We start from the raw sequence: 22,638 nt of genomic DNA, 5'->3' as shown, positions 1-22,638 counted from the left end.
AATGATAAATTTGAAGACAATTTTGCATGTTGTGGTAAATCATGATGTCTAGGAATTTTTGCAATATTTTATTTGTTTTCAGCACACCAAAATACATGGAAATTAGATGAAAATAATCAAACAGCTTTTTAGTCGCAGAACTGTGTTATAAGTGACAGAAGCTTCATTTTTTAAAAAAATATTTACATTTAATCCTAACTATAAAAAGGCACCAGGATTTCTTTTTACCGAATCCATTGGCAAATTTATTTATAGGACTTTATCAGAATTAGATTCTGACAATAAAAATTTTCATTCATTTCTGTAACCATCCTTCATTAAGACCATCTATTATGTTACTATCTATAATTACCACACTTTTGTCTCATACAATTTTATTATTTTTTGTGGAGTTTTATAGGAGGATTCAATAGTGTTTTTAGGGCAGACCTGAGGATTTTATGCCGTGTGGGCAGTCCCAGTCTGGCTTGCATTGGTGGCGGGGATAGTGGCCTTCCATAACAGTCTCTGTTTCTCATGTGGTCCCTTAGAAAAATTAATTGCCAAGCCCTGTTCTAAGTACTCAGCTTTGGATAAAACTCAATTATAGAGTTAAAAATTCCCTTAATTCTTTTCAGTCCAAAGTTGCTTCTACTTTTCTTGTACCGAATGTAATAGCCATTTCATGCAACTTGTGTAAAAGCAGTGGTTGAACCCTTCAGTGTAGCTCTTCTCCAAATATTTGCATTTGCTATGTTAAAGAGGCTGCTAAGTGGTGGTTAAGTTATTGTTGCTGATTTATCAAAGAAAAATGCATTCAGGTGTCAGCGCATTTCATATTAATACATACTTAGCAAGTAATTCCTTTCCAAAAGAAGTAATTTTAAAATTAAATGTTGGCATCCTTTTTCCCCCCTTTAAAATCCCACAGGATTTTAGAAACAGGCAAATAATGATGGCATTTCCCTATTTATAGTTATCAAATGCCATGAATGGGTAAACATTAACTTCTATTCATTACTTTAATCAACAAAATCCTTGGCTGTGTCAGTCAAGACAGATTTAATCAAGGAAGGCCCACTGTAAAGTTAAAATTGCATACTTAAACTACTGAATAAATAATTTAGAGGTTTACTGTGGAATAGGCTATCATAAACCATTAAATTAACAGCTGGCTTAGTCTTGTTGGAACTGGTAATCCTATGTTTAAGTGTTGTCACTTATGTTGGAGGCTAAGTTATGGATCTATGAGTCTCTTTTTAAAAAAACAAACCATGAGCTATTATATCCCATAGTCATGTCTTCAGCAATGTTGATCTGCTAGCCTCTGTTATTTCCAATTCTGGAATCTGTTCTTTCTTGAACTGGTAAATTCTTTTCAGATATCATTTTCTTGTTGGATTTTGATTTCAAACTTTATATATTTGTAATGTGTAAACAACTTTTCTTTCTATAATCCTACAGCTGCTGGCCTTGGTTGTTCAGTCAACAGTCTTGGAGTTATATAGCCCATTTGTCATCAGGAACTCTAACACCTCATTGATCCAGGTGATGAGTGATGTGGGAAGGGTTTCTGTAAATTATGTCTCACCATATTGTTCATGGGAGACACACTCTTTATTTAACTCCTCTAATGAGACTTGTCCAGTAGGGTTGAACCTGATTGGGGGATGTGTACGCACACATGCACAGATACACACACACAGAGGTCAAAGTGGCAAGCCTATTCTTCCCTATTTTTCTCTACAGCTGTTGAATGTAAATATCTAGCCTCTGTTAATGCTAAATAGTAGATATTTTTCATACTCCAGAAATACTTGATTACAGTTCAGTGATAAAATTTTACAGCAAGCTATTGCCCTTTTAGGTTATTCCTCCAGGTGACAAGTAGAGCTAATATTTCAGCAGCTGCCTGCTGACTCAACAAAGAAATCTTTTCCTGGCCTATTACTTAGATTGACACGATAGCTGCTTATAGCATAGTGAATTTACACATACAATCAAGATATATACTAAACTGTTAGATCTAAAATTCAAGCAATTAACTTGGCTTCGAGATGTTAACACAGGGAAGGACATTTGGGCTGGAGTTTTAGCTGGAAATTCTGCTTAAAAAACCTTTGGCAAAGCTTGGTTTTAAAAGTAAAAACCAATAATGAACAGACGTTATCTACATTTCAAAAAGCAATGAATGAACCAGTATGAATTGGTATGTCTCTTTGCCATATACTCTTGATAAACGTGTACTGTATTTTTCGGAGTATAAGAAGCACCTTTTTTCCTCAAAAAAGAGGCTGAAAATCTGGGTGCGTCTTATATATCGAATACAGCATTTTTTGCCTCCTGAAGCCCCGCCCCTTCACCAAAATGGCCATGCATAGCCTTATGAAGGCTTTCAGAGAGCTCCTGGGAGCTGGGGAGGGCAGAAATGAGCAAAAAATGGGCCTTTTTTGCCCCCCCCCACAGCACTCTATAAGCCTCCCTAAGGCTATGCATGCAATTTCTTTGACAAAAAACAGGCTCGTTTTTGCAGTTTTTGCTTCCCCTCCGCCCACCAGAAGCACTCTGCAAACCCCACCAAGGCTATTCATGCCTTTTATTTGAAAAAAATGGGCCCGTTTTTGCAAAAAAAACCCAAAACAAAACAAAACAACAGGCCGTTTTTCAGAGGTTTGCAGAGTGCAACCCCCCCCTTTTTTGAAAGCTCTTTAACTGATGAGAATTACATTGATAAAGTGCTGTGCCAGCAGAAACAAAGACTTAAGGTTTGTCAGCGATTTCCTTCTCCAGCACATGGACAAATACACCTAGAAACATTTACCTACCTACTTTCTCTCTCCCTACCTACCTATCTACTGTATTTCGCTCTCTCTCTATCCCCCCATCTACCTACCTATCTACCTATCTACCTATCTACCTATCTACCTACCTACCTACCTACCTACCTACCTATTCTCTCTCTCCCTACCTATCTACTGTATTTCTCTCTCTCTTTCTCTCTTTCTATTTCTCTCTCTCTATCCCTCTACCTACCTACCTACACACTCTCTCTCCCTTCCTACCTACTATATTTCTCTCTCTCTCTATTTCTCTCTCTCTCTATCCCTTTATCTACTTACCTACCTACCTACCAATGTTCCCTCTAACTTTTCAGTGTGAGCAGAAAAGTATAGTGTTTGAGCGGCACATTTTCATGCCTGAGCACATGAATGTTTTTCACAGATGTCACCTAAGACAACAACAAAATCAGTATTATTTGAAACTCAAAGTTATGTTTATTCAAGGTACTCGCTTAATTAAAAGTGTTATATAATAACAGTATCACTTAACAACGCTCCTGTTTAGCAACCAAAATGTTGGCTCAGAAACTCTGGCATTTGAAGCACGCAAGTCTTAAAGGTATCAAGTTACAAGATCCTTGCACCCCTAACCCTTTAGAAAAAATACCCCAGAGGTCTTCAAACCTGACAGCTTTAAGACTTGTGGACTTCAACTCCCAGAATTCCTCTTCCAGTTGTGTTGCTCTTTCGCCTCGGTGCCACGTCTGGACTTGGCAGCTGCGGCGACGTCATCAGCCAGGATCTGCTCCATCTTCGGGTTTTTCACCGGGGGCAGAGCTACCATTGAAGATGCCGAGCTCCCGACGCCACCAGAATAACTGCTGCCACCTCCTCCTCCTCCTCCAACAGCACCACATTTGCTGCCCGGCGCTGCGACTGAGGTGAAGCCGCCAAAGCTCCTGCTGGCACCACCGCCTGTAGCAGCGCCTGCCCCTCCACTCAGAGCACCTGAGCTGGGCACAGCATTATCCCTGCTGCTGCCTCCTCCTCCGCTGTGCTTTTGAGAAGCCATGAGGCCTTTTTTTCCCTGCTCCCGCCCCCTTCCTACTGGCTCCCGTGATGGCGCCACCATTGGGTTTCTTCTCACCACTTCACCTTTGCCAGTGCTCCGGCGCCCTCCCACGGTCGGTCCGCACCTGCCGTCCATCTCCCGCCCCACAGGAAAAAAAGGCATCATGGCTCCTCAAAAGCACAGTGGAGGACGAGGGGGCAGGGGTAACACGGGGCCCAGCTCAGGTGCTCCAAGCGGAGGGGGAGGCGCCACTGCCATGGGTGGGAGTGCTAGCGGGAGGTTTGGCAGCTTCACTTCAGCTGCAGCATTGGGTGGCAAATCTGGCAGTGTTGTTGGAGGAGGAGGCGGCGGCAGCAGATATACCATTGGTGGAAGGGTCTTTGGGGCTTCACTTCACTAGGATTGGTTGCTCACAAAGGACCTCCCTGGGCTTGCTTTGCTGAACATGGGGAGACTGACGGTAGTTTGAGCAGGTGCGGCCGGTTCAAAGACAGAGGGTTGCAGGAGGCCGTGGCAGCTGAAAATGATGCTCGGGAGCCCATTTTCACTGGTAGAAGCACCACGGGAAGGTCCTTTGCTGTTTCCAGGGTGGCCCAATGGGCCAGTTCTAAGTGCCCCATGGGACAGATCTGGCCCCGGGCCGTGAGTTTGACACCCGTGGTCTAGACAGTCACTTATCTAAAATGGTATAGGTTCTCCTGCCTGAGCAGGGGGCCAGACTAGAAGATCTCCAAGGTCCTTTGTAGCTCATCCTGTCCTGTCCTATCCTATCCTATCCTAACCTGTTCTAATTAAATTATATATAGCCACAGAAACAGCATTACAGTTTACCTTTTATACGATTATAGTTACATTATAGTGGTGTTTTTATGGTTACCATTGTAATAGTAGTAATCAAATGTATGAAAATACAGTTTGTGAAAACCCAGCATTATTCTTTTCTAGTTTCTACTAGAAAAACAAGATCTGTGATAAATGACAGTGTCATACATGGAGTATATTCTCCCCAGTAAGGCAAAACTGCAATTGTTTATTAGAAATCTTTCCAGCACAGTTAAGCTCATTTCTCTCAAACACTTTTTAATCACAACTTTAAAATCAATTGAAAAAGAATTGTCATTACTCATCTTCACTGATTTTATTACATCCTCCTAAATCTCAGGTTCAGCTCTACCCATGGAATGGAAACAATCAGGACTGCATTAACTGGCAGAAACAACATCTCAGAATGCTGAATTCTTGATTTTAGTTAGCATTCCCCATCCACCCTGCTCTCATTGGAGCCATGTCAACTCACACAATGTGAATTATTCCCTGTGCCAATATGCATCCAGAATTCTCCATCAACTGATTGTTTAATTATCATGTGGATAATAGGGGTGATTGGGGTGGAGACATCCTGCTGCTTTCCTGCTACAAATGTGGTAGGAATGCTGGAATGGAGGCAGAGTAAGAGAATCCAGTCATCAAACAGGGTTGTTTGAAGCTAAGAAAGCAATGAAGCTTCCATGAAGAAGAAAAGATGATGGAAAGTAGCAACAGCAGGTAGGAGAAATAATGGTAGAAATCCAGTTTAAAGGGTTGAACACTTCAGAAAGTTCTTTAAATAAATAAAAAAATACCCTGGCAGTACGGCGTTCCATTCAGATTCTGAAACCATAAAATGTTTGATGTAATCTTGGCCAGAGGACAGAAGGTTCTTTTGATGTTTGTCCCTGACAGATACTTTCTTCTCATTGCTTCTTATTAGTGTGATACTTTTTTAAAAAAATGTTCATTGAAAGTAAATGAAGCAAATTGAAGTAAAGCAACTCTTGGGATTAAATGTTCACTGTTTAGATTTTTTGCTTAGAAGAAAAAGCATCAAATCAGAAATCACTAACTACTCATTTTGAATAACCTTTGGGGGAGGATTGTCCATGTGATGAACCTATGGAAGTACTTCTGCCTCACCATTACTTTTTAATTTCAGGGTTTTTCATTCATAATATAATTTTTTGATCAAGTTCCTAGCCTTCTATTATAAATATGGTCTCATTGTTGTAGTTATTTATTGAAAAGGACTTTCTCTATAACAAAAAAAAAATCTATGCTCTCTTACCAAATTACCAAATTAAATAGATGGGCAGAAAGGCAAGATATAATTCAAAACAATACTCCAAATCTAATGAATTGTTAGTATAGGCATTAACCTATATAGATAGTAATACTAATAGCAGGTCTGAACTCACCTTGTTGAAAAAGGAAATGCAAAAATATGGTAGCACAAATAAAATAAAATAAAGCTAATTAGAGGAAATATATTTATAATGGGAAAATATAAAACGTAAGCCCCAACAATGGCAGTTTTTCTCCAAAAAACAGAGCTGCCCATTGTATTAATAATTACATCAACGCAATTAAAATCATTTTCAGCTGAGACCGTGACATCACTACAGTCAGTATAGATAACATTATACTGGGTGGACCTGAGAATATGGTGGAGTCAATGATTGCTGAACTGAATATTCTGAATAATGGAATTATCTTGGCTATTAGTTTTACATATTTTAATGATTGTTTAAGATCATTTTATATTCTTCTTCCTTGATTTTAAATTGTTGCATTGGTTTTTGGCTTTTTTATATTTTTAAAATGATTTGTGAACAATCCAGAATCATCCATCCATCCATCCATCCATCCATCCATCCATCCATCCATCCATCCATCCATCCATGATTTTCCCAACATTGCTAACATTTTGCTCCTGTAATTGAATGGAATACTTTGCAACACAACAGTACCACTACTGAATATCAGGAATGGAGAGAATGATAAGAAAATTCAGACCTACAAATGTAAATAGTTTTCTGCTCTAAAGTTTCATCTTGCACATATCTTTTAGCTCTGTAAAGAAATAGTTTCTATTGAATTCTAAGAAATATTTCAATATAAGCTCAATACCTTTTTTGATATTTTTCATGGATTTATATCCTGTGCATATATCTCACATAGCTTTCATATTAAAATGAAGCATGGGGTATCTAATTTTTACTACATGAAATGATTTGTATTGATCACAAGAATAATTGTGTAAATATAACCTTAAAAGAACCCAGAAAAAGTTTTTTTTTTTTAAAAATAAATCTATTACCTCTAAGTGATTCCGCCGCTCTGCAATAACACGTTCATCCTTGTTTCCAAATAGTCTTTTTGGAGGAAATTCTAGCATTGCCAGCTGCAACAGACAATAGATGATGAATCAGCTGAGAAAAGTTTCTTAAACATGGAACAAAAATGCTAAACATAAGATATATATGTTTATAGATGGTTTATTAATCAGACAGAGTTTGGATTGGTGGGTCCTCTCTTCACAAATCCAAGCAGCTTCAAAACAAGTCAAAAACAAATAATAGAGGAAAATCAGTAAATAAACCTTGGTGCATTTACTACTTCAGTCTTTGATCAATACTCTTCATAAAGTTTAGAAATTTAAATTCAAAAATAAGTTGAAATAGGTGTGTTTTGCAGTCTTTTCTAAAAGCATATATTTTATGAAATATATAAAGTACTGGAGAAATAGCCAAGGAAAGTAAATAAGAGATCTGTCAATTTGGTACTTCCAACTTCAATACAGGTTCTTGTCCACTTCCTTTACTCTAAGATCTAAAATATGACATTATCTTGTCTTGATGAAAGACAAAACAAGGTCTAATCCAAGAAAATTATTATGGAATCTAATACAAACCAAAACAGATGATTTGTAAAATATGTATTTTTCAAGTCATAAAGAGATTGAACCCTTGCACCTTGAGCTAATGGAGCAGACAGGCAGACAATGCTGACACATAATGGGCTAAATAATTTCATGAATTCCAATAATTATAAATTAACCTGTGTGGGGCTCATTGAAATTTCCAGGTCATTATCAAGCTCAGCCCATAAGAATGAAAAAAGTTCAGATCAGTATAGCAGAGCTTACATAATGAGCCAAGTTGCCAAAAAGAAAAAAGCACCTAGTAGCTGCAGTTGAAGTTATATTGTATGCTTCCTTTTCAATTTAGGGCAAAATATGTGTTTTATTACCTACCACAGAGTCTTGTGGGAAAAGAAAGCTAAAGAAAAGCATATGTGTTTTCATATCTCTCATTATTTGGTTTAGGAACACTACTTTCAACAGCCACAAATAAAAATAGAAGAATGTCATTTTAAATGTGAGTTAGTTTGCCTTATGTCACTAGGTTTAGATTCCATGTTTTGATTTTTTCATGTCAGACATGGGAAGAAATCAGATGTAATTTTATTCTGTACACTGTGTTAAGATCTGCTTAATCTATGTTTGACCTAAACATGGTGGTGGGAAAGGAATGTCCTACTTTCAGATTTTTGAACAAGCGAACACAAAGCAGCAGTACTAGAACTCAAAAGTAAAAGATGCAGATAAATCCATTTTTAAGTTAGAAAAACAATAGACATTTATTGATTTGGAAATTTGACAACTCTCTTATCTTTATTACTTGGAGCATTTCTTCAATTACTTGTCTGAAGACAAAACAATCTTTACCAAAATTTCTCCAGAACCTCAAAGGACAATATAAAGTTGCTATTAAAAAATGTGAAAAACAAAACAACAGCATTGGCTACAACAATAATATTAACTAAAGTGGAAAAAATCAAGGCAAAGGGTAATCTTCTTTAAAACTTTAACCCAAAACCTCTCTTATCCAGCCTATTTCAGGCTAATTTATATTTCTGAAAAGTAAAATTAGTTATGGACAATTTACATTTGTTTAACTGAAAATATTTGAACTGTTATCTATTAATTTACATATATGAGTTATGCTTCTACACAGACTTTATTTGGAATGTTCTACATCTGTAAAAATGGTAGATGTTACCATTTGTATATAGCAACTTAATTAAGTACAGCTCTGACTGAATTTATTATGTTTTCAAGACCAATATAGATGATATAGACCAGCGGTTCGCAACCTGTGGGTCGTGACCCCTTTGGGGGTCGAACAACCTTTTCATGGGGGTCGCTAAGACCATCGGAACTCTAAACTTTAGACTTCCCCTCACATTCCTCAAAATCCCCTGCGGATGGGTTCCGGAGTCATCGTTGGCTGCGCAGAGGGTCACTGCGGCTCCACGCCATGGAAAACATAGCTCCATGTGCACACCCCATACAGTTACAGCCTTGGAGACTTCGTAATGGGAAATTCTTCTCAGTCACCCGGGCTTCTGCTGAAGCTGCTCTCCGAGGCTTTCCAAAGCTCTCCGAAGGCAAGAAGCGGCTGCCAGTGAAGCTCTCAGCGATGGCAAGAGTCCAGCTGCTGCACCAGATTCAGCAAAGTGGCTCAAGCAGCAACGGGACATGCTTGGGGAAGGGAGAGCCGGAACTGACTGCCTGGGACTGTTTCTGTGCCACTGTAAAAATGTCTATTTTCCAGCCGCAGGGTGGAAGGAAAGAAGCCAGTCTTTGGAAAGAACCTCCCTCCCCCTCCAGAGAGCCTATGCTGAAAGACAGGAGGGGACTTGAATGCGGCAGATGGAGAATGAAAGGAGATTGTGTCGGGCGGCGGGGGAGCGTTGGTCCCGTTATTGCTGGAGCTGCTTTTGCTGACTCCAGCATGGCGGTGGGACTCTTACCATCGGTTTAGTGGTCCACCTTCTTTGCTAGTTCGGGCGGGTGGAGAAAGGAGGCATGCAAGGGGGCATTGAGGGCAAAGGTGCTCCCCTTCGTCCTTGATGGCAGGGCTGCTTTATCACAAGCCTCCTTTCTTCCTCTGCTCGCCTGAGCAAAGAAGACGGGCCACTAAACTGATGGCAAGAGTCCCACCACCATGCTGGAGTCAGCAAAAGCAGTTCCAGCAACAACGGGATCAATAGGGAGTGGGAAATCCATGCAGAGGGAGGAAACACATGCATTCCCCACCTCCTCCATTGGAAACAAAGCAACTGTCAGAAGAGGGCAGCGCATGCCACGTGGGCTTGTGCAGCAGCCGAAAAACAGGAGGTGAGGTGACCACAGTATTTGCGTGTGTCTGTGTGTGAGAGAGTGAGAGAGAGAGACAGACAGAGAGAGGCATAGAGAGACAGTGATGGGGGAGGGAGAAGAGAGACAGAGAGACACACAGAGAGACAGACAGAGAGGAAGGGAGGGGACAGACAAAGAGCCACAGAGAGAGAGGTGGGGAAGGGAGGGAGAGAGACAGAGACAGACAGAGAGGGAGAGAGACAGAGAGACAGAGATACAGAGAGAGAGACAGAGAGAGAGAGAGAAAGAGAACGAAAGGAAGAATTGGTGGCTGTTTTGTTTTTTCTTTCCTTTTTTTCTTTTTAAAAGGCACTCTTTCCACTTAGAGCTGGAAGCCTGCTCTTAAACTAGACAAAGTTTCATTTATTTGTAATTAGAAATAAATATTTCCCAATATATAATTGCATATTGTTTTTGTGATTAATCACTATGCTTTAATTATGTTCAATTTATAACAATAAAAATACATCCTGCATATCAGATATTTATATTACGATTCATATCAGTAGCAAAATTACAGTTATAGAGTAGCAACAAAAATAATTTTATGGTTGGGGGTCACCACAACATGAGGAACTGTATTAAAGGATCACAGCATTAGGAAGGTTGAGAACCACTGATATAGACAAAGGGGAATATCCAGCAAGTAAGGTAGGAGGGCAAAGAATGCATGAAGTCACATACCATCAAAAACAAAGTCATCTTGAGAAATACTCAACACTGGAATTGGTGGAATAGGTAGAATAGATGCTCAGCATCAATTTCTCTCAGTAGGACTTGTGATAGCCACATGCTGAGGCAGTAATATCCATTTGTGCATCAGATAGGATATGACCTAGCTGATCGATCTGTGGCACAGTGGTTAGAACACAGTATTGCAGGCAAACTCTACCAATAGCCTGGAGTTTGATTCTGACCAGCTCAAGGTTGACTCAGCCTTCCAAAGTTGGTAAAATGAGGACCCAGATTGTTGGTGGAAATATGCTGACAATGTAAAACAGTTAGAAAGTGCTGTAAAGCACAATGAAGCAGCATATATGTCTAAGTGCTATTTCTAGTCATCCTCTGAATTGTAACAGTAAATCAAATGGACTAAATATCAATTTGCTTTGATATGTAAAACTGTAAAAAAAACACCTAATTTTTAAATGCATCAGACCACTGTAGATTTGCCTGATACAAACCGAATTATTTAGATTTTGAGAAAACTCTAGAAAAAAAATCATTCAAATTGCAATAGCTCTATCAATTGAGACAGAAAGGCATATGAACTGAGGTTTGGTAATCTAAAATATCTCATAAATAAGGCAAAAGAAAAACATGAAAAAAGAATATTAAAATAAATAAAACTTAAAAAAGGAAAAATGAACAGACATGTTATCACAGTGGCAGATGAAAATAAATTGAAAAAAATTAACAGGACCAGACTACTTATCTATATTATTCACAAAGTAGTCTTCTTGCCACTGTATTCTGTAAGTTTTGAAGGATTCCAGGCAAGCTGAACATACACCTGTAACCCGTTTGTATGATTATTGAGAAACCAATCAAGCAATTATGTCTTATTCATAGTAGTACCATTGTAGTTTATACTTCTAAATGTAATTTTTTTCAATACTGAATTTACTGTACTCCTCATTCCTGCTGTGCTCATTAATAGTAAGAGATAGAATTACTCTTGGTCAATGAATAATCACTGTGGTCTTGCACACGAGTTCACAGTAAGAATATATTTGTGTGGGACAAATCTGAACTGTTCAACTTTGGTTAGTGTAGTCCATTGATTGTACTCTCTATATTTTAATGACTGTCTATGTAAAATACTTTGCTGTGTTTTGCAACACATGAAAATTCAGTCATGAAACAAGAGGTTGAAAATTTCATGAGAATTAGGCGTTTGATGGCTTGGATATTTCTTCTCATATTGTTTCCTAATGTCACTCTCAACTATATGCGGAACCCTTCATCCAGTTTATTATATTCTCAAACAGAGTGAGGACACAAAAACAAATAAATTAACATTATTATTAGTAAATACTTTTATTTGTTATTGTCTCCAACTTCAGTCAGGTATTTCAGCCGTGCCGCGCGATTGGGATGAGTTAGAAAGCAGGAAATAAAGGACAGGATAGGGCAAGGGCGAGTGGGCAGGGCCAACTGATCGTTGTGGCTACTGGTTTGCCCAAACTGGTCCAAACCGGCTGAATACCACCTCTGATGAAATTATCTAGTTTGGTACTGAAATGTCTGCAAGGAAACAACCAAGCTCAGAGAGCACCAAGGATTCTATAGACTTAATAATTCTGCTATTAATAATAGGCAAATACAATTTACCTCTCAACTCAAGGAGGCTCTTAATAATTTTAAAGAAAGACAGTATGGTTAATTTCTGCAGCAATAATTGACTGGAATCCCATCCAATATTATATAGGCATTTGGGGGAGATCTAGGCAACATAATTTAATACATTATTTTAACACCAGTCTGTCCAATGCTATTAAAGAAGCAAATTAAACTCAGCAGAAAATATTTATCTAGGTTAGGGGAATCTTTCATTCCCAAAAGTAATTTTTGGATATAGCGGGAAATAGCAATAAACTCTGGAAATATTAGGCATGAGAGGTAACATAGTATGATAAATTACTGCAGCATTGTGTTTATTGTACATAGAGTAGTAACATTCATATGCACAATGCTAATAAAAATGGAATGCACTGTAATTTAAAAGTTTATGAAAACATTTTGAAATATTATCAACTATATGTAGCCTTAACTCAATTTTAAACTGTTTTCTAAATAAACACATAGGGCTAGTAAAGAGTTTACTAATTAGTTACATCATTCAAAAAGTATTTCCAGAAAATGCGTTTATTGCTATTGACTCACTCAGTTCAAAACAAAGTGATCAGTGATATTCACTAGATTTCTTAAATGTATTTAAGATTTGATATTTAAAGGCAATATATTTTGCCTGCAGCTGCATACAGCTTTCTATAAGCATTACCATTAAGTGATATTCAGTTTATATTTCCTAGCAGAAGCCAAAATTCTCAACAAAAGTTTAACTGATCCATCAACATGTTAACCAATAAAGTTGTACATTCAAACGTTATCTTAGTTTTATACTTATGATAACCTGAAATTAATTTCTTTTTTAATTTCCTGATTATGCACAGAAAAATCAAGATTATAAGAAGGCAGGGTTCAGCTATTTTTCTGGGTAACAAATGACAAAAACAATAGCAACAATAGGAACCTTGAGACTTCTATAATTTTTTTATGTAGGAATGGCATGTGGGCAGTCACACTTCAATCCATCCAACTACTCCATCCCAAACACTGCTACTTTTATCAAAATAGCTTTTTATGGGAAATTGGGAATTCAATTGCCATTCAAGTATGCTATGATCTGAGTAAGCCCTCCATAAACAGCTGATATGATTTTAAAAGAATAGCAAACTAGTATTCTTGAAGTGTGTGTTTAATAGAACATATAATTTGATTCTGATGTACATTTAGATGATACTTATGTACTTTTTGTCTATGACATGAGGTGAGCTACCAACTTATTAGATCCCTGTCTAGTTCTTGGCTTAATGTCATGTAGTCTTTCTGACACAATGATCTTTCCTGTCAGCCCTGGAGGCCATCTTTTTCTTTGGATCTTCAGGGCTGCCACACTTAGTGCTGTGGGAAACTGGGAGGGGGGATTGCAGGGAGTTGTCGGGGGCTATCTAGCCATAATAACATTCCTTTCTCTGAGAGCCAAGGTCATTCGGCCTTGAGTGGCGTGACTGGAAGGCATCTCCAGTTGGGACGATGCATTGATTCGACCATGTGATAGATATGTGGGTGCAGGGGAAGGGACTTGGGCTTTCTTTTGGGTGGGGAAATCAGGACGCTTTCAGATTGGGATTTCCCCAGATTTGCCAATATGACATTTCTAATAAAATGGAACTTTGAGGAACTTCTAGTCTTGGAGTCTTCTTGCGTTGGGGGTGTTACTTGGAACCTTGACATTTCCCTTCCTTCATTGACTGCTGTGTTGAAACAATAATAGAAATAATATGGTGTCATGCCATTATAAAAGTCCTTCCATGGATCCTTGTAGCTCTAAATGTCATCTTGGTGCAACAAGTACCCAGGAATCCAAACATGTATATATAAGAATTTCAAATTAGAAAAAGTATGTTCTAAATTCTTAAGAATTATGTTAGAAATGCCATGTTGTGTCCACACTGCAATGCTACAACTGAATATTGGTCAATGTTCAATAAAAGCAAGAGCCTAGATTAGTATTTGTAATTACAAGTTCAACTTAATTGTTCTTATGAATTAAGAATGTTTGCCTTTTCAGAACTAGGAAACATGAATTAATTACCAATCTTCTTGAAGGAAACCTGGGGAGGAAAAATGTCATTTATATTCCTTTAAGTCCCAGGGCTGTGACCACTCTAAGATATAAATAGGTATGTTGTTCAATGTACTATATGACTCATTGTCAAGCAGAAATATAGTCTCTGATCAAGACTTTATGGCTGCTAACTATATTGACAATTTCACAGTTGCCAAGTAAGAGAAGCATCTTCACACTGATCTGCAGCCCTTTGGGATGGCAGTAAAGAGTCCTATTACTATACACTATCCATATGTAGCTGATGAGGTTGAAATAGCTGGCTCTGTATTGCCATGCTATTTGCACCTTAAAAATGTACACTTTGATGAAATTGTCCCTGTGTTAGTTAAGTTTCCAAGAAAGTTGAAGGCATATTCATAACGTGCTCCTTGCCTGCTATGCACATTTTGATTTTCCTACTAAGACTTGTTTTTGTTTGTTTTTGAAATTTGTTTTTAATTTATTTGCTGCCCAGAGTCATGTTGAGATGGGCAACCATACAAATTGGAGGAACAAATGATCATTACACAAAATTGTTTTTTTGGATTTGGATTTTATTAGTTTTGTATGCCGCCCATTCCCGGAAGGACTCCGGGCAGCTTACAATAAAACAGGGAAAGGGAATAAATAAGACGATACACAATTTAAAATACACAACAGTCACAATTGAAGCGGGGCTGGATACTTCAACAGCCCCCAGCCTGCCAGAACAGCCAGGACTTAGTAGCTTTATGGAAGGCCGGGAGGGTATTAAGGGTCCGGATCTCCACGGGGAGCTTGTTCCAGAGGGCCGGAGCAGCAGCAGAGAAGGCTCTCCCCCGGGGGGTCGCCAGCCGACATTGGCTGGCAGATGGAACCCGGAGAAGGCCAAGCCTGTGCGATCGAATCGGTCTTTGGGAGATAATTGGCAGGAGGTGGTCTCTCAGGTACCCAGGTCCGATGCCATGCAGGGCTTTATAAGTAATGACTAGCACCTTGAAACGTGTCCGGAGACCAATGGGCAGCCAGTGCAGCTCGCGGAGGATAGGTGTAACGTGGGTGTACCTAGGTGCACCCACAATTGCTTGAGCAGCTGCATTCTGGACTAGCTGAAGTCTTTGAACACTCTTCAAGGGCAGCCCCATGTAGAGCGCGTTACAGTAATCCAGTCTTGAGGTGACAAGGGCGTGAGTGACTATCTGAAGTGCCTCCTGGTCCAGGTAGGGTTGCAATTGGTGCACCAGGCGAACCTGGGCAAAGACCCCCCTGGTCACAGCCGACAAATGGTGATCTAAAGTCAGCTGTGGATCAAGGAGGACTCCCAAATTGCGAACCCTCTCTAAGGGGCGTATAATTTCATCCCCCAGACTGAGAGATGGAATAGTTAGCTAATCTTTGGGAGGGAGCATCAATAGCCATTCAGTCTTGTCGGGATTGAGTGCAAGCTTGTTCGTTCCCACCCAGACCCTGACAGCCTCCAGGCACTGGCACATCACTTCTACCGTTTCACTGAGTTAGCACGGGGCGGACAGATACAATTGTGTATTGTCCACATATTGATGGTATTTAATCCCGTGCCACCGTATGATCTCACCCAGCAGCTTCATGTAGATGTTAAATAGGAGGGGGCACAGGACTGAGCCCTGAAGCACCCCATAATTGAGGGGCCTAGGGGTTGACCTCTGCCCTCCGACCAACACCGACTGCGACCTGTCCGAGAGGTAGGAGGAGAACCACCGAAGAACGGTGCCTCCCACTCCCACCTCTCGCAACCGTCGCAGAAGGATACCATGGTCGATGGTATTGAAGGCCGCTGAGAGGTCAAGGAGCACTAGGATAGAGGAGTGACCTCTATCCCTGGCTCACCAGAGATCATCGATCAGCGCGACCAAAGCAGTTTCCGTGCTGTAACCAGGCCTGAAACCGGACTGAAAGGGATCCAGATAATCGTCCCAAGAATCGTCCCGTTGTTGTCCAAGCTGATTGATCACTGAAGGGAATGAAAGTTATGGCACGGTTATGTGGTAAATACGTACAATGATTACACATTGCACATTAATATGTGATTCTACAAAAAGGGTATACAAAAAGTGTCACATAATAAATGCCCATGCCCAATTTATCTTTTCACCATTCTGTCTCATCTACTTACATCAGCAAAACTTTACAACTTATTCTTGAGTGTGTGCTGTGTGGAGACTGAATACCATTAGAGCACTTAGTCCATGCTTCAATGAGACCACTGAGAAAGCCTCACATGTCTTGCTGTGCTGCTCCATAAACTAGACTTGGTATTCTCAGTTAATGTTCCCTCTCCTTGATAAATGTATGGATTAGCCTGAAATTAAGGTTATCTGCTTTTTATTACAAAATCAATCTACTGAAAACTTTAGGAAAGTTGCTAAATGCTACTCAATCATGACTGTTGTTAAAAGATAATAGAGATGAATTACACATAAGCTTGGATAATTGCACCTTGTGTTAGGCTGTGATATTAATATTCCTAACTAAATTCAAACCTTCTGATATCTGTTATTGCGATTTTTTTGGTCTATACCGTATTATTATTATCTTTTTGAACTTTAACCTTGAATCAAATAAACATATAAATAAATATATGTAAGTACAAGATAAGATGATGAAACAATATTAAATTGTGAATAAATAAGTGGACATGATTGCTTTACAGATATAAAAAGATATTACCTTGAAATATGAATGCACAAGTGGCTATAATCATTTCACTGATATTGCCAGACAATGAAGCTTTCGGAAGATAACAAATGGGATGGTGAAAAAGAGAGATAAAAATGTGCCAGACAGAGAAAAAATGGTATTCCCATCCATTTGGGGTTGGCTCTATATATTGTTGCATGCGATGGGGTGCCCAACTGTGGCAATATGACCCTCAGCAAGAAAAAAAAGTCCACCCCAACTGATGTGAAATAAATATAAAGATTTTGGAATGGTGCTGCTCATACCTCTGTCTCAGAGATGCTCAGGCCTTCTCAGTGAGACTGTACAATTGGGCATTACAAATCTAATTACAAGTCACGCTGCATGAATAAACCCACAAAGGGAAACTCTAAATTGGCCACTTAAAGCCCCAACAGGGGAAAAAACAGCTTGAGTACAAAGCATTACAGCTAGCTAACAAGTTACCAAAGAATGTGACTACTACAATAATTTTCACTGGCACTCTTTTTCTAGCAGTTTTTCTTTTTGTTACCAGAATCTGCAGAAATTAAAATGCAGTATATAGATTATCACCACCTAAGACAAGTATTTAAATTTAAATCAGATATATAACTATAGTTTCTGTCACACAATGACAATAATACTTAGATAAATTCTGAAGTTGAATCTTTCAACCAATACCCAAGATGCAAGACTGCTTTGAGACCACCGAGTGGAGTATATTTGAACATTTGGAGCTGCAAGAATTCACTGACACTGTACTCTCATACATTAAAACATGCACAGACAATATAACAGTGAAAAAGCACATCAGAGTTTACAGTAATCGTAAACCCTGGATGTCAGCAGAAGTACAATCACTTCTGAGAGCCCAAAACTCCACCTTCAAGGCAGGAAACGAAGACAAATACAATGAAGCCAGGGCAAACTTGAGAAGAGGCATTAAGGCTACTAAACAGAAATACAAACAAAAGGTAGAGAAATATCTGGAATATAATAACTCAAGACAGGCATGGCAGGGGCTACAACACCTAACCAACTATAAGGGAAATACGAAAAAAATAGCCAATGCTAATGCCCTGCTAGTAGAGGAGCTAAATAGCTTCTTCACCCGCTTTAAGGTCAAAAGATTAGTCTCTGTGGCTCTAGCCCAAAGGCCCTCTGACCTCCAGCCACTCACCCTGGATGAACTTCAAGTGAGAGCTGAGCTGAAGGCTGTAAATCCCAACAAAGCTGCAGGTCCAGACAGGGTGTTGGCGAAAGTGGTAAAAACCTGTGCTGACCAATTAACAGTGGTCCTGACAAGGATTTTTAACCTCTCCCTGCAATAGACTAGAGTCCTATCATGCTTGAAAGCAGCCACAATTATCCCAGTTCTGAAGAAAGCAGCCATAAAAAGCTTGAATGACTATAGACCCATTGCACTGATGTCTATAGTGATGAAGTGCTTTGAGAGACTGGTCCTACAACATCTCAGGTCCTGTCTTCCACCAAATTTTGATCAACACCAGTTTGCTTATAGAAGCAGCAGGTCGACAGGGAACGCCATGCCATCACCACTGCTCTACATATTGCACTGAGCCACCTTGAGAAATCTGGGAATGCTTTTTATAAACTATAGCTCGGCCTTTAACACCATCTTACCAGGAATTCTCATTGAAAAGTTGACTGACCTGAATTTCCCTCCCCTCACTTGTGAATGGATCAAAGACTTCCTGAAAGATCATCCACAAACAGTAAGGATTGGGTCCTTTACATCTTCCACACTGAAGCTCAGCACAGGCTCCCCTCAGGGCTGTGTGCTCAGCCCATGCCTGTACTTGCTGTATACATATGACTGCATATCCTCTGATCCATCCAACATCATAATAAAGTTTGCAGATGACACAACAGTGCTGGGTCTCATAACTGGAGGGGACGAATCAGCATACAGGGAAGAAGTCCAGAAGGTATCCGCATGGTGCTCAAGAAACAACTTACAACTAAATACTAGTAAGACAAAGGAGATGGTGCTAGATTTCCGGAAGCACAGAGAGGCGCCTGCCGCATTGTATATCGATGGGGGCTGTGTGGAGAGGGTTTCCTCTTTTAAATTCTTGGGAGTGCTTATTAGTCAAGATCTCACCTGGAAAAACAACATGTCTCTGGTGATTGGAAAGGCCCAACAGAGACTTCATTTCCTTAAGAGTCCTGTGAAAAAATCAGGTGGAACAACGGCTGATGACCTCTTTCTATCGGTCCACAATATAAAGTGTCCTTACATATTGTATTACAGTATGGTACACTAGTTTAAGAGCTGCAGACAGGAAGGCACTATAGAGAGTGATCAATTCGGCACAAGAAACCATTGGTTGCCCTCTGACACCACTGGATGACATCACCAGATCTCGCTGCTTTAGCAGAGTAAGGAAGATACTCAAAGATGATTCACACCCTGGTCAGTGTCTCTTTGCACTTCTACCATCAGGCAGAAGACATCAAAGTATATAGCCAGCCAAACAAACAGGTTTAAAGATAGTTTCTGTCCTTGGGCTGTGAGACTTTTAAATACAACCACAATCATTCCATGCACACACTAGTTTTTTTTTCTTTTTCTTTCTTTTTTTTGTTTCTGTTATAATTTTGCACCAGTGAGGTTAAAACCAATTTTGTTGTATTTAAGTACAATGACAATAAAGATTATACTTATACTTATAAGATCTTATATGAGAATTAACACTTGAAAAACAAGCTAGACAAATACCAACCATAAAAACCTCTCACAAATTCATCAGTACATAACTAGAGACAGGTCTTTACATGAGAGCCAAAGCAATGGGACTCCAATTACCCAGGAGACAATATCACGTTTTTCTTATATATTCCCAAAGAGCTCTACATTCCTATATTTTTATTTCATTTTCAAAAATTTAAATAACTCCTATGGCCAAAATCATATATCGTAAAAACATACTTTCTGAAATATCTTTTTCTGTAGTAGTCATCTTTTCCTAGAAGGTATTCATCTTATATTTATCATCTTTTACTTAACCTTTTTTCTATCTTATCTTTTCTTAAGAAAGCCCGTATGGTGTAATGGTAAAAAGAATTAAGTTAAAAACTGGAAGCTCAGGAGTTCTATTCTTGTCTTACTACAAAGCCAGCTGGATTATTTTGGACCAGTCTCTCTTTCAGCTCCAGCCATTGGCAAACCATTTCTAAAAATCTTGTTAAGAAAACAAGCAAGGACTTGTCTGACGTGAAGGCACAAACATTGCTCTCAACACTTTCCTTATACTTTTTTCTATAGCTATTTTGTGTCTAGTGTAATTTGACATATATTCATATTATCTTCATCCTCACAACTGAATTTTTTCCCCAATGTTCAAGTTCCCCAAAATCTTAGATAGTAATGCCAATTTATATCAATGTGTATTCCACCTTTGAAATGATTTTGATTGTGAAACTCCACGAGAGGAATAGACAGTACTCTCTTTGCATATGGACACCCAGATCTTCTTGCAACTTCAACACAATACTGATTTTTAATAGTGGCAGTTTCCATGGTTCCTTATTAAAACAAGGCAAACGACCCTCTCACTCTGTAGAGCAGTACAGAGCAAAACTTGAAGAAAGAATGCAAGAATACTTAAGTAAACCTACACTTTGTCCTGGGAAGGAAGAGAACAGTGAGAAATAAATTAAGGTAATCCCACTCTTTAGAATCAGAGATGGAAGAAGGAAATTGCAAGGTCTTCAAGATTCTGTTATAATATCCTGGAAAAATAAAGTTGCAGTAGTCCTTGTTTCCTGACATGGCCTATTTCAAAGTATTGACATTCTCAGTGAGGCATAAATGGATTCTCATAGTATCTGGCCCTTTAAATATTGTTTGCCTCTGTTTGAGCAATATTTCAGATGGGATGGAGGTTAGGAGAACAACTGATTTTTCTTTGGGGTATACAATAAATGGCATACTAAACGTCAGGTGCATTTGCACCAGAAGATTAAAAATAACCCTGTCAAGCATATTTGGTGCCATTATCTCTGTGTTTTCATTACCCTGTAATCTTTCTCACTAATTTTCAAATGACCTATCGCTTCACCTAAGGCAGGAAATCAAGCAGGGAAAAACATACAGTCTAAAGGTAAATATGTTTAGAGAAGTTCAGAGAAGAATGCAAACACAGCTGCTTTGAACATGGATACTCTTAACTGTAAGTCTAGCAGTTGTAAACAGCATGGTTGCTCTCTGCTTATGAAGAAACCTTTTAGTCCTCTATTTATTACACAAAGGTAACAAATGTAATGCATTAATATTTAAAATTGTTTTCAAATTGTAAATTTTCATCCATAATTATTTTGAAAAGCATTATCCATTTAAATTAAAATGGCTCAGGGCACATTTATTAGTTCATTAAAACAAATGTAGATAGCAAATTCAGAGTTGCGTATTGCTTCAAATTTAAAGGCAATAAGGTGTTTTGGAGCATACATGGAAGACCTATCTGCAAACTGTTTAAACCAAATGCACCTTTTCCTGGCATAATATGGCAACTGTGAAGGACTGCAGTGTGATCCCAGGAAAAGATGCAGCTGCTTTAAGAAGCTGCAGACTAGTGCTCTATGATAGAGGTATTGTCTATACAGGTAGTCTTCCACTTACGATCACAACTGAGTCCGGAATTTATGTTGCTAAGTGAGAAATTTGTTAAGTGAGTTTTCACCCATTTTATATTTGTCGTGCCCCACTTATTAAGTGAATCACTGCAGTTCTTAAGTTAGTAACATGGTTTTTAAGTGAATCTGGCTTCTCCATTGACTTTGTTTGTCACTAGGTCACAAAAAGTGATCACATGACCCTGGGACAGTGCAACTGTTGTAAATATGAACCAGTTGTCAAGCATTTGTATGTTAATCACGTGACCATGGGGATGCGGTAAAAGTTGTAAGTGTGAAAAATGGTCATGTCACTTTTTTCAGTGCCGCTGTAACTTTGAATGGTCACTAAATGAACTATTGTTAAGTCAAGGGCTACCTGTATTAGACAACAACTGCTTTCCTAATTCTATCCCTTTCTTCTATTTAGAATTGGGAAACTGAATTGTAGAGCGCCAAGGAGCAGATTTAGCCTTTGGCTCTCCTCTGTTTCTCAGATGTTTTGGTGCCCAATAGTGCCCTGAGCTTTGTTTTAAGGACAGTAGAATTAAAGGGAAACTGGAAGCGCTGTAAAACAAGTTGCACTGATTCTGCAGATAGGCAATCAGAGAATGGCAGGAGGTTGGTGGGCAAGTTATTTATTAGATTTTTAAAAATCCCATCTTCACTACTGGTGGGATCCAGGAAGAGCCTTTTCTGCTAGGTTCCTTGTCCTTTCGAATATTCTCCTAGTAGAGATGAGGTTGCCCCCCATATTCCTGGCCTTCTGGAAGAGGGTTAACGCCTGGCTCTGCCAGTTGGCCTGAGGCACCGACAGAGGCACTTTTTGCTGGGAATGGCTGACTGAATAGAGAAAAGATCTCTACCATGTTGCCTGTTCTCCTGTTTTGAGTGTCTAATTTAATCTTCTTAATTTTAATCTTAATTTTTAATTGTCTTTTTTACTTTTTTTATCATTCTGTAAGCTGCCAGAGTCACTGAAACAATGACATGGATAGCATTTAAATTTAATAAAAATAAATATGTAAAATTACTTTTATAAGTAACTCAAGGTAGCAAACATAGTTAATACTCCTTG

The 22,638-nt window shown here is 39.0% G+C and overlaps 1 protein-coding gene across 3 annotated transcripts in view; it reads right to left on the bottom strand.

The window, feature by feature from the left end:
* The window catches only part of KIF16B (kinesin family member 16B), a 138,879-nt gene that overhangs the window by 10,092 nt on the left and 106,149 nt on the right, over positions 1–22,638 (bottom strand). For all 3 annotated transcript variants that reach the window (XM_087716841.1, XM_087716843.1, XM_087716842.1), the window contains one exon: positions 6,965–7,048. In XM_087716841.1, coding sequence (XP_087572967.1) covers positions 6,965–7,048 — 84 coding nt within the window. The remainder of the gene's footprint in view (positions 1–6,964; positions 7,049–22,638) is intronic.

The sequence above is a fragment of the Thamnophis sirtalis genome, unplaced genomic scaffold (assembly GCF_051295495.1).
Source record: "Thamnophis sirtalis isolate CommonGarterSnake01/CBP01778 unplaced genomic scaffold, rThaSir2_p1.2 scaffold_5, whole genome shotgun sequence".
Taxonomy (NCBI): domain Eukaryota; kingdom Metazoa; phylum Chordata; class Lepidosauria; order Squamata; family Natricidae; genus Thamnophis; species Thamnophis sirtalis.
The sequence above is the reverse complement of the archived record's forward strand: the minus strand, read 5'-3'. Positions and strand labels throughout refer to the sequence as shown.